At 43.9% G+C, this 27,142-nt stretch overlaps 1 protein-coding gene across 1 annotated transcript in view; it reads right to left on the bottom strand.

Annotated features, from left to right (window-relative positions):
• LOC144504419 (protein kinase C epsilon type) overlaps positions 1-27,142 on the bottom strand; it is a 571,367-nt gene that overhangs the window by 413,379 nt on the left and 130,846 nt on the right. The window contains exon 2 of the mRNA XM_078229681.1: positions 3,473-3,536. Coding sequence (XP_078085807.1) covers positions 3,473-3,536 — 64 coding nt within the window. The remainder of the gene's footprint in view (positions 1-3,472; positions 3,537-27,142) is intronic.

Here is a 27,142-nt window from a genome sequence, read left to right as displayed (position 1 = left end):
GCCTTGCAACGATGATTAAATAAAACCCAGGACACAGGTTACATTCTAACACTCGATATCACCAATATACTTACCATAAAATCATAGAATCCCTACAGTGCAGAAGGAGGCCATTCGGCCCGTTGAGTCTGCACCGAGCACAATCCTACCCAGGCCCTATTCCCATAACCTTTTTATATTTACCCTGCTAATCCCCCTGACAGTAAGGGGCAATTTATCATGGCCAATCCACCTAACCCCACATCTTTGGACAGTGGGAGGAAACTGGAGCTTTCAGAGGAAACCCACGTCGACATGGGGAGAATGTGCAGACTCCACACAGACAGTGACCCCAGGCCGGAATTGAACCCGGGTCCCTGGCGCAGTGAGGCAGCAGCGCTAACCACTGTGCCACCGTGCCCTAACTCTGACATATTCCGATCCAGATTTTATCTAAATTCAATTCAAATGGCCCATTTCAAACAGCAGACTCTTTTTTTATTTTCTTCCAACTTAATGAACTACTGTCAGTGTCCATGGTTTCAAACAGAGAAGAGCGCAGGAATGGTTTTCACTGTTTGTACCGTGATTGGAATATACCAGCCAGAGCAGCCAAGCGTATTGGATTCCTCAGAAACCTGTCATTGGTGCAATGGTTGTCATTTCAAACTGCTGTCAAAATAACCATAGAAGTGTCTTATTTTCTTTATCAGACTGGGCGGTCTGACTGGCTGCTCGGTGGAAAGCAGGTGAGAGAATAATAATGAGCCCACTCCTGGAATTAGCCTCGTTATCAGCATTCGCCTGAAATTGGTGTTCCTGGGATCTATGGGTCATCATCCCCCAACTTAAGGACGGCACGGTCGCACAAAGGGCAGTACGATGGCACGGTGGTTAGCACTGCTGCCTCACAGCGCCAGGGACCCGGGTTCAATTCCGGCCTCGGGTCACAGTCTGTGTGGAGGCTGCGCATTCTCCCCGTGTCTACGTGGGTTTCCTCCGGGATGCTCCTGTTTCCTCCCACAGTCCGAAAGACGTGCGGGTTAGGTGGTTTGGCCATGATAAATTAACCCTAGTGTCAGGGGGAATTAGCAGAGTAAATATGTGGGGTTGCAGGGATAGGGCCTGGGTGGGATTGTGGTCGGTGCAGACTCGATGGGCCGAATGGCCTTCTTCTGCACTTCTTCTCACAACCCTCAGCACCGCGTGTCCCGCCTGGCCTCTGTGCACAATTTCGGTACAATTTTAAAAGCTTTTATTCGGAATTCTTTTTGCTTCACGAGCTGATTTGACGAGTTGGAGTTTCTGGCCCCAGTATTTGCGCAACCCACAAATCCCAGGAACGCCAATATCAGGCGAAAGCCTAATTCCAGGAGTGGGCTCATTATTATCCTCTCACCTGCTTTACACCGAGCAGCCAGTCAGACTGCCCAGCTGACGGATCGCAAAACCAACAGCGGGAAAGGCCCCAGCCAGGGACAGGCCAGAGGATGGACTCCAGGAGTCAGAAAAGATCAGGGTCTCAAGGAGGGGACTCAGAGCACGGCAGTGAGGAGGAAGGGAAAATGGTTGGCTTAGAGGGAGATACAGCGGATCGCAAGATAAAAGGCAGATTATATGTGGGAGAAATGAAATCCTGCTCCTTTCAGCTCACTGTAATGAATGTGCCAACAGCAGATTTCTACCTTGTAAAGAGTTTTATTACTGCCCCGTTGTACTAGCCAGGCAGTGCCACAGGACTTTTAGGTGTTTTATTACAATCAATTTGAACATTTTTTTTACTACTTTCCACAGTGCCTGTTGCAGGTCATGCTTCCAAAACTCAAATCTTTCCAGTCAGCGTATTATAACATCCCAACCTCGAAGCAGATCCAATTCCCAGTGATGATATGAATAACGTGAGCTATTGCAAACCATCCTATTCCCTTGTCGAGGTAGTGTTGTCCCACGAGGACACAAATGTAAGATCCATTAATGCTTCAAAAAGCACAAGAGAAATACAGAAATTTTCATTTTTAAAAATACGCAGTGTAAGGTACAAATGTACTGACGACTGACAATAATCCTGCAGGCATATGCTAAAAATACCCTTGTGTATTATCTGCACCACATTGCTACTGCTTAATGTGGCTTTAGCATATTTTAGAAGATTCACTCTCCAGAGGCAGTGCAAAGCCTTCAGGGTATAGCCCAGTGATAAAGCGCACATCCTGTATATGTGTGATCTTGGATTTAATCCCTCACATATCCAAACTTCATTTTATCTGCAATGCAGCATGTTCTCATTTTTACCCCTCCACAAATACTTTCAATTAATTGCAAATAAAGCAGCACACGACATTCCTGGATTGAAAGCAAGCACTGTAAGACATCCACGAGTAATTCAAGAATATTACTAATACAATCTAAAAAAACTTAGAAAGCTGCCCATATAAAGTGTAACCCCACTTTGGTTAACTATGGGTGGAGTCCTTTGATCTGGCCCATGCCCGCCCTAGTATCAGTGAGAATGGAGAACTTGGCGCTCAGCCAAAACTCCATTCACTGTGGCATCACCGGGGAATCCCAGCCGCGGGCGAGGTCAAAGGTTTCCGCAGAATAATTTATATATAGCGCAGATAAATTAAGAGGGTGCACCAGGCCCAAACACAGTTCCAACAATGCTCAGCATTAGTTGCACCATACAGTGTAAATAATTAAATCCTTATAAAATTCAGATCCTTTACTTCCAACCTCGAGGACCATTCACTTGGAGATCTGATAGAACAAAGAACATTACAGCACAGGAACAGGCCCTTCAGTCCTCCAATTCTGCACCGACCATGCTGCCCGTGTGAACTAAAACCCCCTACCCTTTCAGGAACCATATCCCTCTATTTCCATCCTATTCATGTATTTGTCTAGAGGCCGCTTAAAAGTCACTATTGTATCTGTTTCCACTACCTCCCCCAGCAGTGAGTTCCAGGCACCCACCACCCTCTGTGTAAAAAACATGCCTTGTACATCTCCTTCAAACCTTGCTCCTCACACCTTAAACCTGTGCCCCCTAGCAATTCACTCTGCCACCCTGGGAAAAAGCTTCTGACTATCCACTCTGTCCATGCCCCTCATACTCTTGTAGACTTTTAAGGGTAAAGGATTTGACTACAAATGGTGAAAGGTTAAAAATAAAGACAAGGGGGTTGGATATGAAGCAGTCATTGATCTGATAGTTGACCCTAAATGATCTTCATTGCATCAGAACAGCTTTAAACACCTTGAGCATGGAAAGCTCCGTGAAATAATAAGTCTGTGGCGTGTTATTATGTTCCAGTTATTTTGTTTGAGATTTGAGGAAAACATGATGCTGAAAGCTCTCGGAATAATACACTGTCCTTAGGGGAAAAGGTTAACAACGACAGTGCAAAAGGAAAGCTAAAGAATACTGGAGCAGCGAAGTCAAATACAACAAAGGAGATGCTATGCCGGGACTAATTGTTTAATGAGACGTTACCTTCACTTGATGACCCTGATAGATCGATGACAACATAGACTCTCCCTTCTGGCTCCAGGTCAATCTGCAATTAATAAATAAAAATCAGGAGTCAATTATGATGCACATTGAACAAATGCTCAAAATTTCATTCCTCTTTTCATAAATATGACCAAAATACAGGCTTTTCCACAAGTACAGTATGACCTTTGGAGAACTGCTCACTTTAAGCAAGTTCATAGAATCATAGAAACCCTACAGTGCAGAAGGAGGCCATTCGGCCCATCGAGTCTGCACCAACCACAATCCCACCCAGCCCTTATCCCTCTAACCCCATGCATTTACTCTAGCCAGTCCTCCTGACACTAAGGAACAATTTAGCAAGGCCAATCCACCTAGCCCGCACATCTTTGGACTGTGGGAGGAAACCGGAGCACCCGGAGGAAACCCACGCAGACACGGGGAGAATGTGCGAACTCCACACAGACAGTGACCCAAGGCCGGGAATTGAACCTGGGTCCCTGGCGCTGTGAGGCAGCAGTGCTATCCACTGTGCCTCTGTGGCCACTTGAGCTGATAATTAGATGTGAATGGTGTCATATAGCAGAGTGGCAGTATCCAATTTATCAATAAAGGATAGATTAACCTAAGAATCAGCAAATCCTTGGCATCCTCCCCCCTTACATTCACTGGACAAGTGGTGCAACCAAGTTAAGCACAATGTAATTCACTGAAATGTCCATTTGCACTTCAATAATTTCTTTTGAGGATTGAAATAGTCATATGCATCAATTTAAGGGACATTTCAAGATGGCACTGGAACAGAGTGACTTCTTGCGAGCTGTCCCCAGCATACCCTCTCATTCTATCTTCTACTCTTGTTCCAAGAATAAGGGGTAAGCCATTCTGAACTGAGATGAAGAAGAACTTCTTCGCTCAGAGAGTTGTGAACCTGTGGAGTTCTCTACCACAGAAAGCTGTTGGGGCCAGTTCGTTCGATATGTTCAAGAGAGTGTTGGACATGGCCCATGTGTCCAAAGGGATCAAGGGGTATGGAGAGAAAGCAGGAGTGCGATTCTGAAAGTGCATGATGTGCCATGATTACATTGAATGGTGATGCAGGCTCAAAGGGCCAAATGGCCTACTCCTGAAACTACTTTCTATGTTTCTATGCTTTTCTACACCTCGGCTATGACTGTAACACTATATTCTGCACCCTCTTCTTTCCTTCTCCCCTATGTACTCTATGAACGGTATGTTTTGTCTGTATAGCGCACAAGAAACAATACTTTTCACTGCATCCCAAAACATGTGACAATAAAAAATCAAATCAGGGTCCTGGAAATATCAGAGGTGGGAAGAAGATCATTGTTATCTAAGCCTAATAACAACATGGGTAGGGCAGCATGGTGGCACAGTGGTTAGCATGGCTGCCTCACAGCACCAGGGACCCGGGTTAGATTGAAGCCTTGGGTCACATCTGTGTGGAGTTTGCACATTCTCCCATATCTGCGTGGGTTTCCTCCGGGTGCTTCGGTTTCCTCCCATGGCCCAAAGATGTGCAGGTTTGGTGGATTGGTCATGCTAAATTGCTCCTTAGTGTCCAAAGATGTGTAGGTTAGGGGGATTAGTGGGGAAAATACGTGGGGCTAGGGGGATAGGGCCTGAGTGGGATGATCTGTCGGAAAGTCATTGCAGACCAGATGGGCTGAATGGCCTTCTTCTGCACTGTAGGGATTCTAGGATTCTATGCCATACCCTGAAAGCAGGTATTCATGAATCGCTTTTGAAGTCCTAAGGGTACATGTCTTTCCCTTGAGGCAGCACTAAGCACTGCTCCGACAGAAATGTGGAACAGGTTACAGAGCAGCATATGGTTTTCAGGGGAAGTACAAAAAACCCGAACAGAGCAAGCAGGGCAACATTGTTTAACGTGGCTCATTTGCAGTGGCACCTTACAATAGCAAGGACATTACTGGATTAGACAAGGTCTTATTTTCCCTGTATGAATGAAAGACTTGATGAGATCATTACAACAAACATGATACAGCCTGACAGACACTATTGGTAAATCATTTCACGTCTTTTTAGCAATAAACTGCTATTCTTTCTGCCAATACAGCTACTTAGTCTAACATTGCATTTCACCTTCAAAAGATACACTAATCTAATAACATTACATCGTCACTAAACCTGTTTCCAACCTGTTTTTTTAGTTTTATTTCAACTTTCTCATCATATATCATTTCCCTGCCAAATAAGTGGGACAGAAGGTCTACTCCAGTCCTTCAATAATGCTGAATTTGCTCAGTAAGCCCTATAATACCACCCCTGTGGCCATTTGTGTATGTGTGTACATAAACCAAACCGGCTTAAACCAGTTTTCACTTGGTTACTGTGCAGCATGGGGTCTACAGTGTTTTTGACCTCCAGAGATATCACAGTCTGGTGACGAGGTGGAATTTAGGATGGAGAAGCTTCCAGCAACCCATCAGAGCAACCTGTGAGATATTTTGGTGAGAAATAGGCTGAAAAATCTGGTTTTCGAGAAAAGATCCTTTGTACGCATTATTGGACTGAGCTTCAAAGATGGCTGTTTCAAGCAGGTATTATTGGGTAACTGGGAGAATATATAGCCATGACCGGGAGGTCTTTCAATCCTTATGTGGAAATGTTATTCGCTGCTTATAATATTCTCGAAAATCCTGACAATTCACTCATTAATCAGGCAATGGGGGAAAGGAAAAGGGCAATATTTTTGATGGAGTTCTTTCACCTTCTTCCGTGGAAAAAGATACAAAAGTCTGAGGTCACGTACCAACCAACTCAAGAACAGCTTCTTCCCTGCTGCTGTCAGACATCTGAATGGACTTACCTTGCATTAAGCTGATCTTTCTCTTCACCCTAGCTATGACTGTAACACTACATTCTGCACTCTCTCGTTTCTTTCTCTTTGAACGGTATGTTTTGTTTGTATAGCGCGCAAGAAACAATACTTTTCACTGTGTGACAATAATAAATCAAATCAAAAAGTGTATGAGACTTTTAAGAACTTGCTCACCCCTGCAAAGGCAAAAAACAGGCCGCTGCTGGGCCATGTTGGGGGCGATTTTATGAGAAAAATTCTAAGTGTCCAGCTCGTGTGAACACGGGAGAGTTTCAGATCTGTCTTTTGGGTGAGTCTTTGCTCTGAATCTTATGGACGTAGACAATGAAAAATGGGCTAGACCCATTCCAGCCCCAGATGGGGTGGGCGGGGCATAAATCACCAGCCAGCTTGCTGTAGTTTCAGAGGAAGCAGCTGCGCAAGTGTATTCCTCTGTGGCTGCACATGTGCAATTCCAACAGCAGAGGCCTGAGAGAGAGATTTGTCAGACCTCTGCTGTTGCAGCCAGCCTCGACCCAGCGCCACACACCGCACCCCCCTCCCCCAAGTATCGTGGGGGCCCCACGATCTGTCTGACCTGAAGCAGAAAGCAAGTTTAATCCCTCAGTATGACTATGATTGTGCGATCTGGGAATCAGATTGATCATCCAAATTGATTTGCTTAATGGAGAGCCAGTTTACTAACAATATTCTTTTACATCTGCAATGTACATACTTTAGCTACCAGTCTACCAGAGAACTTTACACAAACTTTACACAAGGGCGGCACGGTAGCACAGTGGTTAGCACTGCTGCTTCACAGCTCCAGGGACCTGGGTTCGATTCCCGGCTTGGGTCACTGTCTGTGTGGAGTTTGCACATTCTCCTCGTGTCTGCGTGGGTTTCCTCCGGGTGCTCCAGTTTCCTCCCACAGTCCAAGGATGTGCGGGTTAGGTTGATTGGCCATGCTAAAATTGCCCCTTAGTGCCCTGGGGTGCGTAGATTAGAGGGATTAGTGGGTAAAATGTGTAGGAATATGGGGGTAGGGCCTGGGTGGGATTGTGGTCAGTGCAGACTCGATGGGCCGAATGGCCTCTTTCTGTACTGTAGGGTTTCTATGAAATGGTATTATTGCGCCCATTTATGATGGCGTCAACATGTAAGTATATCTTATGCATAGAGCTGTAGAGTCAGAAGCTGTACAGAGGAACTGGCCAACGTTGAACTGGATTTGTTTGCAATCTACCAGCATACCACAACCAAGTGCATAGATCTGACACTGGCTCACTATATAATAAACACTGCAATGAGGTTTGTAAATGGGAAGATCAGAACACTCCAACATAACAGGCCCAAGAGCTGAAGGAGAGGATTTATGCCTGTTGTGTATCCTGAATTATACTTTATACTTTGCTTTACTGTGTTAAAACTGTGAATACTGATCCCTAGAGAAGATTAGGTTTACATTACATTGCCTAATAACTAAAGGTTTATTACTAATGGTGTGTTATGGCACAAATCGGACATGGCATGGTGGTACAGTGGTTAGCACTGCTGCCTCGCAGCGCCAGGGACCCGGGTTCAATTCTAGCCTTGGGTGGCTGTCTGTGTGGAGTTTGCACATTCTCTCCATGTCTGCGTGGGTTTCCTTCAGGTGCTCCGGTTTCCTCCCACACTCCAAAGGCAGCACAGTGGCACAATGGTTAACACTGCTGCCTCACAGTGCCAGTGACCCAGGCTCGATTCCCAGCTTGGGTCACTGTCTGTGTTGAGGCTGCACGTTCTCCCCGTGTCTGCGTGGGTTTCCTCCGGGTGCTCCGGTTTCCTCACACAGTCCAAAGCCATGCTAGTTAGTTGAATTGGCCAGGCTAAATTCTCCCTGAGTGTACCCAAAAAGGTGCCGGAGTGTGGCAACTAGGGGATTTTTATAGTAACTTCATTGCAGTGTTAATGTAAGCCTACTTGTGACACTAATAAATTAAAAAAAGATTTGCAGGTTAGATGGATTGGCCATTCTGAATTGCCCCTTGGTGTCCAAAGATGTGTAGGTTAGGGAATTAGTGGGATAAATCCATGGAGTTACGGGGATAAGGTGCCAGGTGGGCCTGGTTAAGATGTTGGAGCAGTCGGTGCAGACTTGATGGGCTGAATGGCCTCCTTCTGCACTGTAGGAATTCTATGAAATCAGTATCTAGATTACAAAGAAATATCCGACTGAAACAGGCACCAACATACTTAAACTTCCACTTCAATTAACTATCACCATGGGATTTGAAATTTAGATAATTTTGAAATTATTTTCCTTACATATTTTGCATACTTTCAGACCAAGCCAAGTCTGACAGTCAGCAGAAGTGTAAGCTTGCTTCTTACCAGTCTTAAAGCAATGCTTTATAAATAACCATAATTTAATTTTCATTTAAAGGCTTTATTCACTTATCCAGCATCTTACCACACTTGGCCAAATCAAATCTTTGATTGAAAGTGCAAATGTAGGGAATGCTGGAAATACATAGAAACATAGATGATAGGAGCAGGAGGAGGCCATTTGGCCCTTCGAGCCTGTTCCACCATTCATCACGATCATTGCTGATCATCCAACTCAATAACTGCTTGCTCGGGTGAGATGTAAAAGTTTTCATGCCACTATTTCAGGGAGGGGTCCTGGTCAACATTTACCCCTCAGATAAAATCACAAAAAAGTTATCTTGTCATTATTACATTGCTGTTTGTGGAACTTTGTTTTGCGCTAAATTGGCTGTCAGAATTCCTACATTATAACATTGACCACATTTCAAAAGGCTCATTCAATGGCTGTAAAGTGCTTTGAGATGATCAGTGGTCATTAAAGACATTGTACAAATGTAATAGTGGCACGGTAGCACAGTGGTTAGCACCGCACAGCGCCAGGGACCTGGGTTCAATTCCAGCCTCGGGTGACTGTCTGTGTTGAGTTTGCACATTCCCCCCGTGTCTGCGTGGGTGCTCCGGTTTTCTCCCACAGTCCAAAGATGTGCAGGTTAGGTTGATTGGCCATGCTAAATTGACCCTAGTATCAGGGGGATTAGCAGGGTAAATATGTGGGGTTACGGGAATAGGGTCTGGTTGACATTGTGGCCTGTGGTACAGACTCGATGGGCCGAGTGGCCTCGTTCTGCACTGTAGGGATTCTATGATTTCAAGTCTTGTTTTTTTCCTTAAATGCTTTGCGCAAATTAGCACTTTGTTTTCAAAATTATTGGTACGATAAAAGGCTTAGACAACAAGGTTAACTAGTAACTGCTTGTGCTCTTAGGCAGAAGACTAGGCAGCTGAAACTCTTGACATACGTATGCTGGAATTATCCATACAGAGTCAAAAACTGTTTACCTACTCAATGCTTTAGTTTACTTTTCATCTGCAAAAAGAGTGCAGCAGAAAGAACTTAATTTTGTTCAATAGAAAGGCTTCAATTCAGTCAATTTCCCCAAGATCAGGAGACAGTTACTCAGATATCTGGAGAGGCCACTTCTGCAGCTCTCTTAACAATCATCTTGGCACATGTTATGATACATCTTCAGAATAGAAGGGAAAAAGTACATCCATTCCTCCCGTTCTTTTCAGTGATTACATTCCTGGCAACTAATTACCATACTACAAGTAAAAAATGCGAAGTATTTCAGAACAGCAATGTTGTTGGCTTCAATCCAACTGTTGTTATCGACCAGGGAAGGTCAGATTTCCTGCTCAACTCGGGCAATATAAACATATTGTGTGCCTAATTCCAACGATTAGAGTTGATTGAGGTACACTGAGCACTTTTGTGTGTGAGGTGCCTGCTTTAGGACTGTATGTGTTCCTTATTGGAGCTCAAAAGATTTGCCAGCGTTTGTTTTATTCTGTACTGCATAGGTATTGCATTCCCCACTGCGTTCACAAATCTGAAGTGTTCTCAGTCTGGTCTGGCCTACGTGTGACTCCAAATCCACAGAGATGTGGTTGACTCTTAAATGCCCTCAGGGTTGGGCAATAAATGCTGGCCCAGCCAGCGACGCCCTCATGCCACGAACGAATAAAAAAGAAAAAGAAAACATCACTCTGATAGTACAGTTCTATAAAAGGTCAAAAGGAGAGTTATGATTAGCACAGGAAGACACTGTTTGACTTTCTCTCTGTCTCCCCCTGTGGAGGGAGGTCTGACTCAGCACCTTACTCTTGACAGGATGGCTGAGATCAGGAGCTCATCACATGAGGAATAATGCAATATATAAACGCACCATAGCATCCAGCTACTTTTCCTTCAATGTTGAAGATACGAAGCAACAAATGTCTGTCTCCAGCCTGATCTTTGGATCATATATTTAAGTTGCTGAGTATTTCCAGATTTTTCTGTTTTTATTTCAGATTTCCACCATCTGCGATATTTCGGTTTCTTATTCATAAAATCGAACAAAACTTAATCGTGCTGCTTGGCTCACCAACTCTGATTGGACATATTCCTGGAGGCATCATCACATGACCTCCTGCTGCCCAGCCCACAAATCTACCATTGGTTGTCTTAACATGTCAATCATCATGGCACCTTGCCTTCCTACGCCAAATAGAAAATGAGCAGGTTTGTCATATCTCAATTGGGTGATTCTGTCAGCTTTTTAGAACCATAGAATCCCTACAGTGCAGAAGGAGACCATTTGGTCCATCGAGTCTGCACCAACCCTAATGCCACTCAGACCCTATCCCCGTAACCCCATGTAGTTACCCTAGCTAGTCCCCTTGACACTAAGGGGTAATTTAGCACAGCCGATCAACCTAACTCGCACACCTTTGGACTATGGGAGGGAACTAGACCACCCAGAGGAAACCCATGCAGACACGGGGAGAACGTGCAAACTCCACATCGTCACCCGAGGCTGGAATTGAACCCAGGTCCCTGGTGCTGTGAGACAGCAGTGCTAACCACTGCGCCACCCTATTTTTGTTCCATGTCCAATATTTGCAGAACTAATAAACAAAAGTCTTCAAAGAAAATTAACAAAAGACATTTTCTTTAATTTCCCCGATGATTTTTCTCCAAGATTACTGACAGTCATTGCCTGGAAATTAATCCTTAATTCCTGGAGAGTTGGAGGCAATTCTGAAGAGTTGGCAACTTTACTCGAAGCTAGAGTGTAACATGGACGCATTTACTGCCTGCACATTGCTCATCTGCCCACTTTATTTCTCATATTGATCTTGCAGCCCTACCTTCAGAGTTTGGTTTATGTATAGCACTGAATTGGAAGCAATTGAATTTACAGGCCGGATTTTCATGCCTCCATCTCAGGATGGGATGGAGGGAATTTGGCAAAAGCTATGGCAGATGAGCCCAAATTCTGGGATTCCTGCTCCTGTTCCATTTGCCGGACAATTTTTAGCAGCACTGAATAAGGAAGCAAGGTAGCAAGCCCACACGCACCAGTCCCGACCTTGCTGGCACCATTGTGGGGTAGGCATTTTAGGCCACCTACAATTGTGATGGAGCCAAGCCGTCCTCTGAAGGCAACATGGTTCGCACCAGCTGAGAGAGGTCATAAACCATGGAGGAACTTTAGTTGGAGATCTTTCGACAGGTAAATTCAAAAGTGTTGCCAACATCGCGTCATAATGAAATGCTGTATAATAAGTTTTTAATGCAGTGATTAATGATAAGCCTTTGTTCGGAAAAGATAAATGACCATTAAACTGTTCAGCATTATTAAAGTAGAAAAGTCTCCGGATGTATTAGAGTACATTATCCACTGGTTAAAATGTTCTTCTGCATTAAACAATATTGATATTCAGGTTCAACTGTGGAGTTGCTAGGAGGAACAGAGTTTTGACACTCCTTCTTTCATTTTCAGAAGGGAAAAGATCATGTCATGGTGACTGGAATGTGTAGAATCTCCGCATCTGCAGGATTTTACGTTTTATTATTGATTGAATAATAGTTTGTGACTTTTCCTGAATTGGTGCATTTTGGTGTGTAAATTGTCTGCTTCTTATTATGTTTCTTAATACAAGGGGTGAGTGAGGAACTGTTGTCACAGCGATATATTTCTGTTACAACAGTACAACACTTCAAAGCACTTTGTCGACTTATAAGCATTTTGGGACATTCTGCGCTCATGAAAGATGCAACATAAATAAGAGTCATTTTTACAATTTGTGATTGTAAAGGCCATTACCTGGGGATAGAGGTTTTCTCCAAATTTCTGATGAACATGGAAGGTCAAATATAATAAATTAATAAGGGGAGGAATACAGAGGTTTAAACAATAAGAAAAAAGAAACTGGAAAGACATCCAAGAAAAATGATATTCAGGGACAGATAGTGCAGTTCCTACAATTGTCCTATGACGTCTTGGATAAGACAAAGTGTCCCTTGTGATATTCACAATAAGAAACATAAGATGCTGTTCCGAAGATCAGGAGTATTGCACCACGTAATGCACTGCTTATTCTTAAACTGCTAAAGAGAACGGCGTTCTTTAACCGTGTAAAATCCAATTGCTGTTCAGTAAACACAGATTGAGGTTAATCCAAGTTCATGGAATCACAGAATCCCTACAGTGCAGAAATAGGTCATTCGGCCCGTTGAGCCTGCATTGACAACAATCCCACCCAGGCCCTATCCCTGTAACCCCACGTATTTACCCTGCTAATCCCACTGATGTTGATGGGCAATATAGCAAAGCCAATCCACCTAACCCACACATCTTTGTACTGCGGGAGAAAACCGGAGCACCCGGAGGAAACTCAGGCAGACACGTGGAGAACACCACACAGAGAGTCACTCTGGCTGGAATTGAACCCGGGTCCCTGGCGCTCTGTGCCACCAAGTTAGCTGCTCTTTGGTGAGGGAAGCTTGGAGACGAGAAGACTTTGTCACAAATATCAGGCCACAGATCTGAATAAAATGTCTGGCTTTTGTTGTATTAAAAAAATACAACTGCTAAGGTCAGTCTGAGAGTACTGACATGAGCTGACTCCCCCCTGCTGCCACAATCAATAAATGGTCAGAAAATGATGGGCAGCAAATGTATGAATTACTGATATGCGCTGCTGCCAGATAAGATTCCCTACCTGCAGCGCAGACATAACAACACCCCCACTGTGCCTCCCATGTGAATAAGGTACTCTCTGCTCTGGGATTCTCGTTATGCCCTCCATTCCAAATGATTTGCTTTCTTGACCTTGCAAATTTCTGTAATTCAGAAATTTGCTTACAGGTAAATGTACCAGTGAGGAATCACAGGCGTACACAGACATGCACATTGATCCAGATATTCACACTCACATAAATGTGCATTCATAGACCCATACACACCAGTACACACATACACAGGGACAGACGTCTCACACACGTCTTTCAATTCATAGACTCTCATAAACACCATTTTCAATACATTTGTAAATCAACAAACTGGCTTATTGTAACTGGACACAAATCGCTGCAAGTAGAATTTTATCGTTTTTAAATTGAAGCCATCTGTAATTTTGTGACCAGGTTAAGAATTAAGTTAATTCCTACTCGTTCGCCTACTGCCTTATATTGGGAGTACAGTAGCATAGCTTGTAAAATCAGTTTGGTGTAGGTAAGGAATAGAGAGGGCTTGAAGTCAGTAGTCACAGTAATCGATATGCCTCCCTAACAGGAGCCAGACTGTAGGACAAAGTATAAATTAAGAAATGATGAAGGTTTGTAAGAAAGGCAGCCTTGAGGGCAAGTTCATAAAGTCTGTCCGAAACACTTTCTTACAAGAATACATTATGGATCTAACCAGAGATTTTTGATTTGATTTATTATTGTCACATGTAATGGTATACAGTGAAAAGTATTGTTTCTTGCACACTATACAGACAAAGCATACCATTCATAGAGAAGCTGTATAAGGTGCTGGTGAGGCCACACCTGGAGTACTGTGTACAGTTTTGGTTTCCTTACTTGAGAAAGGATATACTGGCACTGGAGGGGGTGCAGAGGAGGTTCACTAGGTTGATTCCGGAGTTGAGAGGTTGGCTTATGAGGAGAGACTGAGTAGACTGGGGCTATACTCTTTGGAATTCAGAAGAAGGAGGGGAGATCTTATAGAAACATATAAGATTATGAAGGGAATAGATAAGATAGAAGCAGGGAAGTTGTTTCCACTGGCGGGTGAAACGAGAACTAGGGGGCATAGCCTCAAAATAAGGGCAAGCAGATTTAGGACTGAGTTGAGGAGGAACGTCTTCACACAAAGGGTTGTGAATCTGTGGAATCCCCCGCCCAGTGAAGCAGTTGAGGCCACCTCATTGAATGTTTTCAAGGCAAGGATAGATAAATTTTTGAACAGTAAAGGAATTAAGGGTTATGGTGAGTGGGCGGCTAAGTGGAGCTGAGTCCACAAAAAGATCAGCCATGATCTTATTGAATAGCGGAGCAGGCTTGAGGGGCCAGATGGCCTACTCCTCTTCCTAGTTCTTATGTTCTTATATTCTTAGATCTTCTTAATGGATTCATTAAGGAGCTCATGGTAAAGGATTATCTCAGGAAGCATGATCGGAAGATAATGAATTTCACATTCAGTTTGTGGGTAAGAAACTAATATCTTAAACTGAAATCAAGGTAGTTACAAAGGCATGAAGTCATAGCTGACTAAAGTGGATTGGGAAAATAGATTAATAGACAAGATGGTAGGTAAGCAGTAGACACTCAAGATATTTCATAACTCTCAACAAAGATACATCACAGCAAGAAAAAAAGAAGGATGCACAATCTGTGGCTATCAAATGAAGTTAAAGTTGATATTAAATTAAAATAAAAGGCATCCAATGCTATGAAGATTAGTGATAGGCCAGATTAATGGGAAAACATTAGTAACCAGCAAAGGATGACTGAAATATTAATAAAGAGGGAGAAAATAAAATTTGAGAGAAAACTCATGGGAAATTTAAAAGCAGGCAGTGAGAGCTTCATCAAGTATATAGAAAGAGAGTAGATAGAATAAATATTGGTCCCTTACAGGATGACTCTGGGGAATTAATAATGGGAAACAAGGAAATGGAAGAGACTGTATTATCTTCATGGTTGAACACAAAAACCATCTCAAGAATAGCAGAAAATCAAGGGGTAAAAGGAAGGAACTTAAAACATCACTATTACCAGAGAAAGAACTAAGCAAACTGATGGAACTAAAGTTGACAAGTCCTCTGGAACTGAATGCCTGCATCCTAGTTTCTCAGAAGAAATGGCTGTAAAGATACCGGATGCATTGAATGTAATCTTCCAAAATTTGCAAGGTTCTTCAAAGGCCTCAGTTGATAGGAATACTACAAATGTAACATCTCTTTTTAAAAAGGGAGATACAAAACAGGAAACTACAGACAAGTCAGCACAACATCTGTCACTGGAAAAATGCTGGAATTCATTATTGGGGAAGTAGTATCAGGATGTCTCGAAAATCATCAAACCATGAGCAGTCAGGCAGAGTCAACAAGGTTTTGCGAAAGGGAAATCATGTTTGACAAATGTATTAGAGTTCTGCAAGGATGTAACAAGCAGAGCGAACAAAGGTGAACCATAGATATGGCATATTTGGATTCAGAAGGTTTTGACAAGTTGCCATGTAAAAGGTTATTGTGCAAGATAAGAAAGAGCTCATTGATGTTAGGGGTTAATATATCAGCATGGACAGATGATTGGCTAACTAGTAGAAAACAGAGAGTTGGAAGAAATGGGTCATATTCAGGTTGGTAAACTGAAACTAGCTGTGGAGGCTGAATCACTGAATATTCAGGACTTTGTTAAACAGATTTTTGAGGTGTAAGGTTGTGGGGTACAAAGTGGAGTTGAGGTCAAGATCAAATCCACTTACTGAAAGGCAGAGCAGGTTTGAACAGCTGCTCTTTTTTCTTAAGTTCTTATGTTTCTGTTTTTATAGTGGTTCTAATACTGGACTCAGACTTCAGAGATTGGCTGGGAAGAATTGAACTGCTGACAGTTTTTCTCATCCCACTATTGAAAAAGTTGGGGAACTCACCCCATTCCCGATGAGGTGAATTCCCATCTGAGCCGCTTCGAGGATTGTTAATTGACTGGAGATGTGTCTTCTGCCCCATCTGGACAGATAGTCCTCCCTTCAAGAGCTGCTGTGCATCCAATTGGCCAGCTGCTCCCTGGTCCCAGCAACACCGAGAACAGTGACCTCTCCTGGGTCTGGGCAAAGGGGGTGGTGAGCATGGTGCAAAGGTCAGGCAGGGAGGGGACACCCAGGACAAGCGTGATTGGAAAAGGGGGCCTGTGCAGAAAGTGTCTCCTCACCTTTCCTGTCCAAGGCCCAAACAGGTTATCCTGTTGACCTCCTCCCGCCAGTTGAAAAATTGCATCTGAGGCGGGAGGTGGCCATTATTGGTCCATTAAAGGGCCCCAATTGTTGAGGGGGCGAATGGGCCACCTGGACCTAACCTGCCACCTGGAAGACCTCGCCGAGAACTGGGGCAGATGGTAGATGACGGGAAAGTCACCCGCAAAATCTTCAATTCCTACCTTAATACCTAGGGAATTTAAACTCACTTAACTAAATAAATGTAGATTATAACCATAAAAGTACTGAATTGTTATGAAACCTATTGGGCCGGATTCTCCGAACCTCGCCCACAGCTGGGATTTTCATAGAATCCATAGAATCCTACAGTGCAGAGAGAGGCCATTTGGCCCATCGAGTCTACACCAATCACAATTACACCCAGGCCTTATCTCCATAACCCCATGCATTTACCCTGGCTGGTCCCCCGACAATAAAAACATAAGAACATAAGAAATAGGAGCAGGAGTAGGCCATCTAGCCCCTCGAGCCTGCCCCGCCATTCAATAAGATCATGGCTGATCTGATAGTGGTTTAGTTCCACTTACCCGCCCGTTCCCCATAACCCTTAATTCCCTTATTGATCAGAAATCTATCTACCTGTGACTTAAACATATTTAATGAGGTAGCCTCCACTGCTTCAATGGGCAGAGAATTCCAGAGATTCACTACCCTCTGAGAGAAGAAGTTCCTCCTCAACTCTGTCCTAAACTGACTCCCCCTTATTTTGAGGCTGTGTCCTCTAGTTCTTGTTTCCTTTCTAAGTGGAAAGAATCTCTCTGCCTCTACCCTGTCTAGCCCCTACATTATCTTATATGTCTCTATAAGATCTCCCCATAGCCTTCTAAACTCCAACGAGGGGCAATTTACCATGGCCAATCCACCTAACCCGCACATCTTTTCCCATCCCGTAGCAATGAACGGAGATTTGGCTGGGCGCCAAAGTCTCTGACATCGCTGCAGCGTGAGTGTAGCATGAACGGCCAGTAAGATCGCGCCCACTGTTTCACTAATATCCTTCAGGGGAAGAAATCTGCCATCCTTACCCGTCCGTATACGACTCGGACCTACAACAATCTGGTTGACATAATTCACTATCCTCTGAAATTTTCTAGCTAGCCATTCAGTTGTATTCAAGAAGCTAGCTCACGGCTTTCTCAAGGACAACCGCTGGGCAATAAATGTTGACTTCGCCAACAATGCCCACAGCTCATGAAAGAGTTAAAAAAAGAGGGTTATTTTCTGAATTTCGCCCCTTTCTCATACATTGAGTTTACATTTTATTTAAGGGACTGGAGCAGACTAAAAGAAGTCAAATCTCAAGCTAAAACACACTATTAAAGAACGAGCGATCTCAAACCTCAAAGTCAGGAACTAGAATGGCAAATTGCTAACACCTATAGCAGTTCAGGGAAGCAGGCAGCAATTAATACTTCCTTTTAACCCATTTCTGACACAAAGGTGCAGCATTGGCAGTGACGATGACATGAAATGCTTTCAGCTTCTCGACTTGATCCCATCAGTTTCAGAAAATACTACTTGTTTTCAGAATGACACAGTATGTGGGAGATTCAGAAATGATTCAAAAATATGTTGAATGCTGTAAACACTGTGAACAGACTAAACAATCCTTTATCATTCATCATTTCCAGGCAGCACTTGGTTGTTTAAAAGTTAACTAATTCTAGTTAAACAGGGTGCTCTGTGTTAGTTTTTAGGTAACGGTCAAAACCAGCATTGAACATTAAGTTTTGTTCATTCTTTCATGGGATGTGGGCATCACTGGCAAGGCCAAGATTTGTTGCCCGTCCCTTGTTGCCCTGCTAGACCATTTCAGAGGGTATTTAAGAGTCTGCCACATTGCTGTAGATCTGGAGTCACGTGTAGGCCAGACCACGTTAAGGATGGCAGACTCTCTCCTTAAAGGACATTAGTGAACCAGATGTGTTTTTACAACAATCAATGACAGCCGTCATGGTCACCCTCATTGAGACTACTTTTATATTCCAGATTAATTAACTGAATTTTAATTCCACCAGTTGCTGAGGTGGGATTTGAACCCACGTCCCCAAAGCCTGAACCTCTGGGTTACTATCCAACAACATTACCGCCATGCCACCATGCCCCAGATGGCTCTGCAATATTTTATGCTTCAAATATGTTGCTTATAGAATCCATAGAATCCTAAAGTGCAGAAGGAGGCCATTCAGCCCATCGAATTTGTGCTGACCACAATCCCACGCAGGCCCTATTCCCATAACCCTCATTTACCCTGCTAATCCCCCTGACACTAGGGTCAATTTAGCATGGCCAATCAACCGAACCCACACATCTTTGGACTCTGGGAGCAAACCGGAGCGACCCCACGCAAACATGGGGAGAACGTGCAAACTCCGCACAGACAGTGACCCGAGGCTGGAATTGAACCCACGTTCCTGGCGCTGTGAGGGAGCAGTGCTAACCACCGTGTCACCGAGCTCGACCTTCTAAGGCCACTGAAACCTGACCCCCAACCAGCCATGAACGCACCTACTTTTGGTTTGGCCACAGCAGATGGGGGGAGGGGGGGAGACAGCCGAATTAATTTTTCCAGAGTGTTGAGACTGTAATTGTAATATGTTAATGAGGCTGAGTTCCTCAAGATTTAGCAGCCTCTTCATTTAACGGTGACAGGCCACATTTCCGTGGACTCAGGAATCTCAGCAGCTAAAGAGAGGTGGGGATTGACGGATCTGGAAGGCAGGTACTTTTTTCAGCACTGTCCATGAGCCTGAAAGCAGCAGGGGTGTTTTGCCCATGCTCCTTCAGAAAGCTTGCCTTCCCTCCTCCCATGAACTAATTTTTCTCCCACAATTGAATCTCTCTGTTACAGCAATCGAATGAACAGCAATCCGATCACTCCCCTGATCCTTTCATAGAATCATAGAAACCCTACAGTGCAGAAGGAGGCCATTCAGCCCAAATAGTCCACGTCGACAACAGTCCCACCTTTGCCTTATCCCCGTAACCCCACATATTTACCCCACTAGCCTACGCATCCCGGGACATTAAAGGGCAATTTAGCATGGCTAATGCACCTAACCCGCCCAAATTTGGAGTGTGGGAAGAAACCGTAGCACCTGTAGGAAACCCACGCAGACACGGGGAGAATGTGCAAACTCCGCATAGACAGTAACCCAAGCCGGGAATCGAACCCAGGTCCCTGGAGCTGTGAGGCAGCTGTGCTAACCACTGAGCCACTGCGACGCCCCACCATTCCTCACCATTCTATCACTCCCTCCCTCAAACACTGTCCCCATCAATTCCAGATCACGATGCCAGGGACTATCCCCATTGGACCCTGACTGCTGCCTCCTACTCAGCTGGCCTTTAAAGAGGCGCTGTCGCTAAACCTCCTGGTTTCCCAGCCACTGACAAAACACCCTGACTCTCTCCCCACCTCCCGGTAAAAATCAGGACCATAACGTCTGTGATGATTCAACTGTTGATTTTTATATTCTTCCAAATTGGGAAGGAAACAGTCTCGTTCTTGTTAACATGCATGTCAGGTTATTTCTTCCCCATTATCTCAAATTAACGCCAACGCACCAATGAGAAATCTTGCCAAAACACCTTTAATATATTATCTAGCAAGACAAAATCACTAGTTTTTATCTTGAATAAATAAAATTCCACTTTCCTCACCTACAACTGACGCCGGAATTCTACCACCCCACCCGTCACGGAATCTGAGTAGGAAAGAGGTGGATAATGAAATGTCTGTTGACCTCGGGAGGGATTTTCCAGATTCAGGTCAAGCGAGGCCATAAAATCCCGCCCAATGCTACTAGGATGCTACCGGGACTTGATGGATTGAGTTATCAGGAGAGGCTGAATAGACTGGGACTTTTTTCTCTGGCGCGTAGGAGGCTGAGGGGTGACCTTATAGAGGTCTATAAAATAGTGAGGGGCATAGACAAGGGAGATCGTCAATATCTTTTCCCAAAGGTAGGGGAGTCTAAAACTAGAGGGAATAGGTTTAAGGTGAGAGGGGAGAGATACAAAAGTGACCAGAGGGGCAATTTTTTCACACAGAGGGTGGTGAGTGTCCGGAACAAGCTGCCAGAGGTAGTAGGAGAGGCGGGTACAATTTTATCTTTTAAAAAGCATTTAGATAGTTACATGGGTACGATGGGTACAGAGGGATATGGGCCAAATGCGGGCAATTGGGACTTGCTTAGTGGTTTTTAAAAAAAGGGCAGCATGGACAAGTTGGGCCAAAGGGCCTGTTTCCATGCTGTAAACCTCTATGATTCTAATATGTTCAGTACCATTTTCTGTATTTTGTTGAATAAAACTAACATCACAAAATGCCAGTCAGGTAATGTCTTTTATTGCCACCTTTTAACTTAAACTGTGCTGCCTATAATTCATATAAAGCAAGAATCTAAGGTATATGTTCATGCTTAAGACTCTCATTAGTGCATTTTATAATCTCAGGTGCACCCTCATCTCTGGGCACCGCGTGACTTCTTGACAACTGCCTGTAGGGCAATCATAACTGTGGCTTTGGTTAAAGTTCAACTCACCCTCTTAGCATCCGTAACATGAGAAGATGTCAAGGAGAAAGAAAAATATAAACAAGGCACGTGCATTGTGGAAGGTGATGGCCCAGTGGTATTATCGCTGGACTATTAATTCAGACACACAGCTAATCTTCTGGGGGACACGTGTTCGAATCTCGCCATGGCAGATGGAGGAATTTGAATTCAATAAAAAAAATGTGGAATTAAGAATTTATTCATGACCATCAAACCATTGTCGATTGTCGGAAAAACCCAGCTGGTTCACTAATATCCTTTAGGGAAAGAAGTCTGCTGTCCTTACCTGATCTGGCCTACATGTGACTCCAGAGCCACAGCAATGTGGTTGACTCTCAACTGCACTCTGAAATGGCCTCGCAAGACACTCAGTTTCAAGGGAAGCTAAGGATGGGCAATAAATGCTGGCCCAACCAGTGACGCCCATGTCCCACAAATGAATAAATAAATAAAAATTCTAAGCCACATACTTCTTTGGATCACCACCAATGCAGTTCAAAAGATGAACTAACATGAATGTAGAATAGGTTGACTAATCGTAAATTTTTATCCCAGCACCCTTCTCCCCATCCAAGCCTGTTAGAGTTTCCCACCATCACTCGGTGACCCAGCATCAAGGAGACAAGTCTCACCCTGCTGAGACAGGGAAATTCTCTTCACAGACAACCGTAGCACTCAAAACTGTTACTTTTTGATTAGAAATCCAGTAAGTTGACTGCAACCACAGACCACAAGTATTCAGTAAGTTACCTATTTTTTCACACATTGAGCTGTGATAACCAACTGAGATGAAAGAGTTAGTTCAGATAAGCAGCTAAAGGGATAACTGGGGCTGGGTGACAGCCACAGCACCTAATGTAACCACAAAGATTAAAGTTCGATTGTGTAAACCATAAAAGGTCATTTTATTGGGTCAACGTGTAATAGCTGCGTTCAACTGAGTCAAACGTGCTTGAAAATCACAGGTTTGATTCCCAACGTGTGCGGAGTTGGTTGGAAGTATGGAATCAGTGCGGTATTACATATTATCGCTTGTCTTGTGAGGCAAATCCCACTTTGGATCACTATTCAGTGACTCCTGCTGGACAGTGTACATGGGTGGGTGTTTGTTGCAGGCAGTATAATGCTCTGCGCAGTAGAGGTGCCTTTCATCGCTCACTGCCTGACTCACACATGAAAAATATCCCTGAAAGTGTTGTCGCAAAGTGGGAGTGGCATTTATGGAAATGTATACCAGCTCTTTTTTTAAAATTCATTCGTGGGACATGGGCGTCACTGGCTGGGCCGGCCTTTATTGTCCATCCCTAATCGCCCTTGAACTGAGTGGCTTGCTCGGCCATTTCAGAGTGCAGTTGGGAGTCAACCACATTGCTGTGGCTCTGGAGTCACATGTAGGCCAGACCAGGTAAGGATGGCAGATTTCCTTCCCTAAAGGACATTAGTGAACCAGATGGGTTTCTCCGACAATTGACAATGGTTTGATGGTCATGAGTAGATTCTTAATTCCAAATTTTTTTTTATTGAAATCAAATTCCTCCATCTGCCGTGGTGGGATTCGAACCTGGGTCCCCAGAACATCAGCTGAGTTTCTGGGTTAATAGTCTAGCGATAATATCACTAGGCCATCGGCTTCAGCCAACACCTTCTGGAGAGGAGCCTTTTGGTTTCACAAACATTTAATACTCTTCAATATGCTAATTGAAAACATACTTGGAAATAGATGACCTCTATGCAGTTTTTTAAAGACAATTTGGAGATTTGAAAAATAACAATTAAGTATGATTTATATTATGATTGCTAACTATAGAGTCACATAAAAATAACTATAGAATGATTTATGACTATAAAATACCAAATAACAATCAATATGTAACATGTTACATAAGTATGTCATGTGGAACTTAAAATTTGTGCAGAAAATATAGTAGCGCATCAGTTTCAAAGTTCTAATTGGGAATGGCAAAAGATTAAATCCCAAATGGAATCTACAAATTTAGCTGGAGAAAAAATACCAATTTTGTTTTATTCTTTCAAGGGATGTGGGCAACACTCAGTCCGAATTGTCCTTGAACTGAGTGGCATTTTAAGAGTCAACCGCATTGTTGTGGGCCTGAAGTCACATGTAGGCCAGATCAGGAGAGATCAGCAGATTTCCTCCCCTAAAGGACATGAGTGAACCAGATGGGCTTTTACAACAATGGTATCATGGTCATTGTGAGACTTTTAACTTCAGATTTTGATTGAATTCAAATTTCGCCATCTGCCGTGGCGGGATTCAAACCTGGGTCCCCAGAGCAGTAGTCTAGGTTTCGAGATTGTTAGCCCACTGACAATACCACTGAGCCACCATCTCCCCCCATATCACTCCCCATACCCCATCTATGTCGACCCATGCCATGCAAGTTTTTTACACAGAGGGTGGTGGGTGCTTGGAACTCACTGCTAGGGATGTAGTGGAAGCAGATATGATAGTGACTTTAAAAATTGTGTGTGAGGCTGTTTGTGGAGAGATTCTGAGAATTAAGCTTTGCTTCTGTCGAGAGCAGTGATCTTTTTCTTTCTCCTTATCATCTCATTCCAAGATTTTCTCTTTTTCTGTGAATTGGTTCCTTCCTTCATCTTTTAATTTATTTATTCTATTCGATCCAGCTGTTTCGTACATGTGTTTTCATTCTTTTTTTTCTGAGAGGTTTTTTCATCTTGCTTTTCAGTAACTTCTTCCCCTAGTCTTTTTTTGTTCAAGCTTTTAGTTTAAATTTATTCTGTCATTCTTCTTGTGTTCTACTTCTCTTGCACCCCATCTTTGGGCCGTACAGAAGCTGGTGATAAACAATGTATAGCTTGAAAAAGGTCTCATTCAAGTAGGTTAATGTTTTTCCCGAGGTACATGACAGCCACTGCTGTCAAGGCAGATTGGTTTTCCTGGAAACACTTGACTCCTAAAAACAATTCTAGAGCCAAGTTAGGAATATTGAGGCCAAGACATGTGTCCTATCAGATGTTACTGTTACTGCCTGATCGGCAATTTGTAGATATCTGTGAATTCAGAAAATGATGAGCAGAATGATGGAAAAGTGAAGGCCTTGGCCTGGACTTTTGTCCCAGGTCTGGAGTTGGGACATTTCCCGGCTCCACAAACACAACCCCGGAGAAAGTGCCATGGGAAGTTGGATTTTTGTTCTTGGATGGTAGGGTTCCCTGTGGAGTCTGGTCGGGTGACCTGGGAGTGAGTGTGGAGGATGTTGGGTGCCAGGATGTACGGAAGGCCTGTACCCATACCGGCACGGTACTGAGGTTTTATATTAAAAAAAAGATAAAACAACCCTCCAGCCCTCACACCTCTTCATTCCTCTCCATATTCACTCCCCATACCCCATCTATGTTGACCCATGCCACTGCAAGTTTTTTTACACAGAGGGTGGTGGGTGCTTGGAACTCACTGTTAGGGAGGTAGTGGAAGTAGATACGATAGTGACTTTTAAGGGACGTCTGGACAAATACATGAATAAGATAAGAATGGAGCGATATGGTCCCTGGGAGGGTAGGGGGTTTTAGTTCAGTCGGGCAGCATGGTCGGTGCAGGCTTGGAGGGCCTGTTCCTGTGCTGTAATTTTCTTTGTTCTTTGTTCATGCTCCCCTTTGCACCTCTACCCAACCCTCATGGCCACTCTACCCTCCATGCCAGCCCATGCCCCTCTGTCCTACCCTATGGCCCCTCATACCCTTGATGATAATCCTATCAAGACCCATGAGAACCCTATTTGTCCCATATAGAGACATGGGGCGGCACAGTGGCACAGTGGTTAGCCAGGGACCCAGGTTCAATTCCGGCCTCGGGTGACTGTGTGGAGTTTGCACATTCTCCCCATGTCTGCATGGGTTTCCTCCGGGTGCTCCGGTTTCCTCCCACAGTCCAAAGTTTTGTGGCTTAAGTTGAGCGTCCATGCTAAATTTACCTTTGGGGCGGGATTCTCCGATTGCCCTCGCCCCAAAACCGGAAAATCCCGCCCGAGGTTAACGGACCTTTGGATGGACCACCCCGCACCCTCTACGATTCTCGTGGCAGGCAGGATGGGAAAACTCCCCCCTTAGCGTCGGGGATTTAGGAGGATAAATACAAGGGGTTGTGGGGATAGGGCCTGGGTGGGATTGTGGTCGGTGCAGACTCGATGGGCCGAATGGCCTCCTTCTGCAAGGTAGGGATTCGATGATTCTACGATTCTAGACAAGGAGACAGTTCAAAACAAAAATCCTGAACTCATAATTTGCTCGTCGACAATAAATTTGGATTGAGGATTAAATCATGCAGACGCCACCCACCTCCGATTGATTCAGGGTGAGCAGAGAAACAGATAAATCTGTAAAAAGGAGGCCTATCTCCAACTAATTAATGGAGATTGTAAACTTTCAACAAACAATGTGACCATATAACTGGGAAGCTGTTAATGTGACCATGAATCTGCCAATGGCGACATGAAGTGCCTTGTCAGCTATTTAAATACATAGCTGAAATGTACTGTCCTGTTAAAGTTAGCACCACGTGGAGTTTTTGAAACCAATTCTCTTCACAGAATAGCTGGCAATATATATGCTGCAGTATCAAATTTCACAAAGCTGGTTTTTACTGAAATAAAATGTGAAATTAAATTCATAATTACTTCAAGGCGATACAGAATTGTGATCGATTATCTCCTCTAAACTAGTAAGGTCCCTTCAGTATATTCTCTCTGAAAAAGCTCATTACAACTTATTTTTCGATAACTATGTACAAGCAGGTGATAAAATCAGGGAGTGTTGTTAGTTATCAGGCATAAATTGCCATGCAGGATAAAAACTCTCCCCATTAGATACTTTTAGCAAATACCCAAACTAAGTACATACTTATTAATATCCCAATTGCCAATTAGAATCTTATAAGTAAAGTTTATTTATTAGTCACAAGTAAGGCTTACATTAACACTGCAATGAAGTTACTGTGAAATTCCCCTAGTCGTCACAATCCGGCACCCATTCAGGTCAATGCACCTAACCAGCACGTCTTTCAGAACGTGGGAGGAAACCGGAGCACCCGGAGAAAACCTGTGCAGACACGGAGAGAACGTACAAATTCCACACAGACACTGACCCAAGCTGGGAATCAAACCCAGTTCTCTGGTGCTGTGAAGCAGCAGTGCTAACCACTGTGCTACCACTGCCGCCTCTTGAAGTTTAATCTTGCAATTTTAATGAATTTGACTCCTAAAGATGCTCTTCCACCGGAGGAAGTCATTGGGCAGGATTTTCCCGGCCCGCAGCTTTCCCTGGTGGCAGGACGGCGAGCAATATAAAAAGGCCGCAGACATCTGCGGGACCAGAAGATTGTGCCGGCGGCAAATGGTGAGCAGCTACCAGAAAACACTCTGGAAAATCCCGTCCGTTAATTGCACAGCGCAGCATGGTGCTAATTCAGCCCACATAATCAGATCAGCAACTTTCCACTGGACAGTGAACTGTAAGCACAAATTAAGAGAAGTGGACAGTACAGAATGGATTCAAGGGACAATTCAGTGGATTTCTGGAAGAAAGAAGCAACTGAATGAACAGTCGTCATTGGAGCTCAATCAATGAAGGAAGGTGCAGATCTAATAGTCTTTCCCTCTTCTTCATAATTTTAATCACAGCACATTACGATTTTGTTAATAAGATCCATTGCATAACACATCATAATTATTTGAGTTAGAAGTCATCTTCAAAAACAAAATGAAATGGACTGAGAATTTTCTCAAAAGTGCCATCCCAGTGAGGTTTCTGAGTAGGCCCAATAACTGCTTCAACTCATAGGGGGCGATCTTACCTGCTTGTCCCACCAGTCGATTGGCATTGCGAGCCATTAAGATTGGGCGAGGGGCGCAAAATCGGGTTCATG

The sequence above is a fragment of the Mustelus asterias genome, chromosome 15, assembly GCF_964213995.1.
Source record: "Mustelus asterias chromosome 15, sMusAst1.hap1.1, whole genome shotgun sequence".
NCBI lineage: Eukaryota > Metazoa > Chordata > Chondrichthyes > Carcharhiniformes > Triakidae > Mustelus > Mustelus asterias.
The sequence above is the reverse complement of the archived record's forward strand: the minus strand, read 5'-3'. Positions and strand labels throughout refer to the sequence as shown.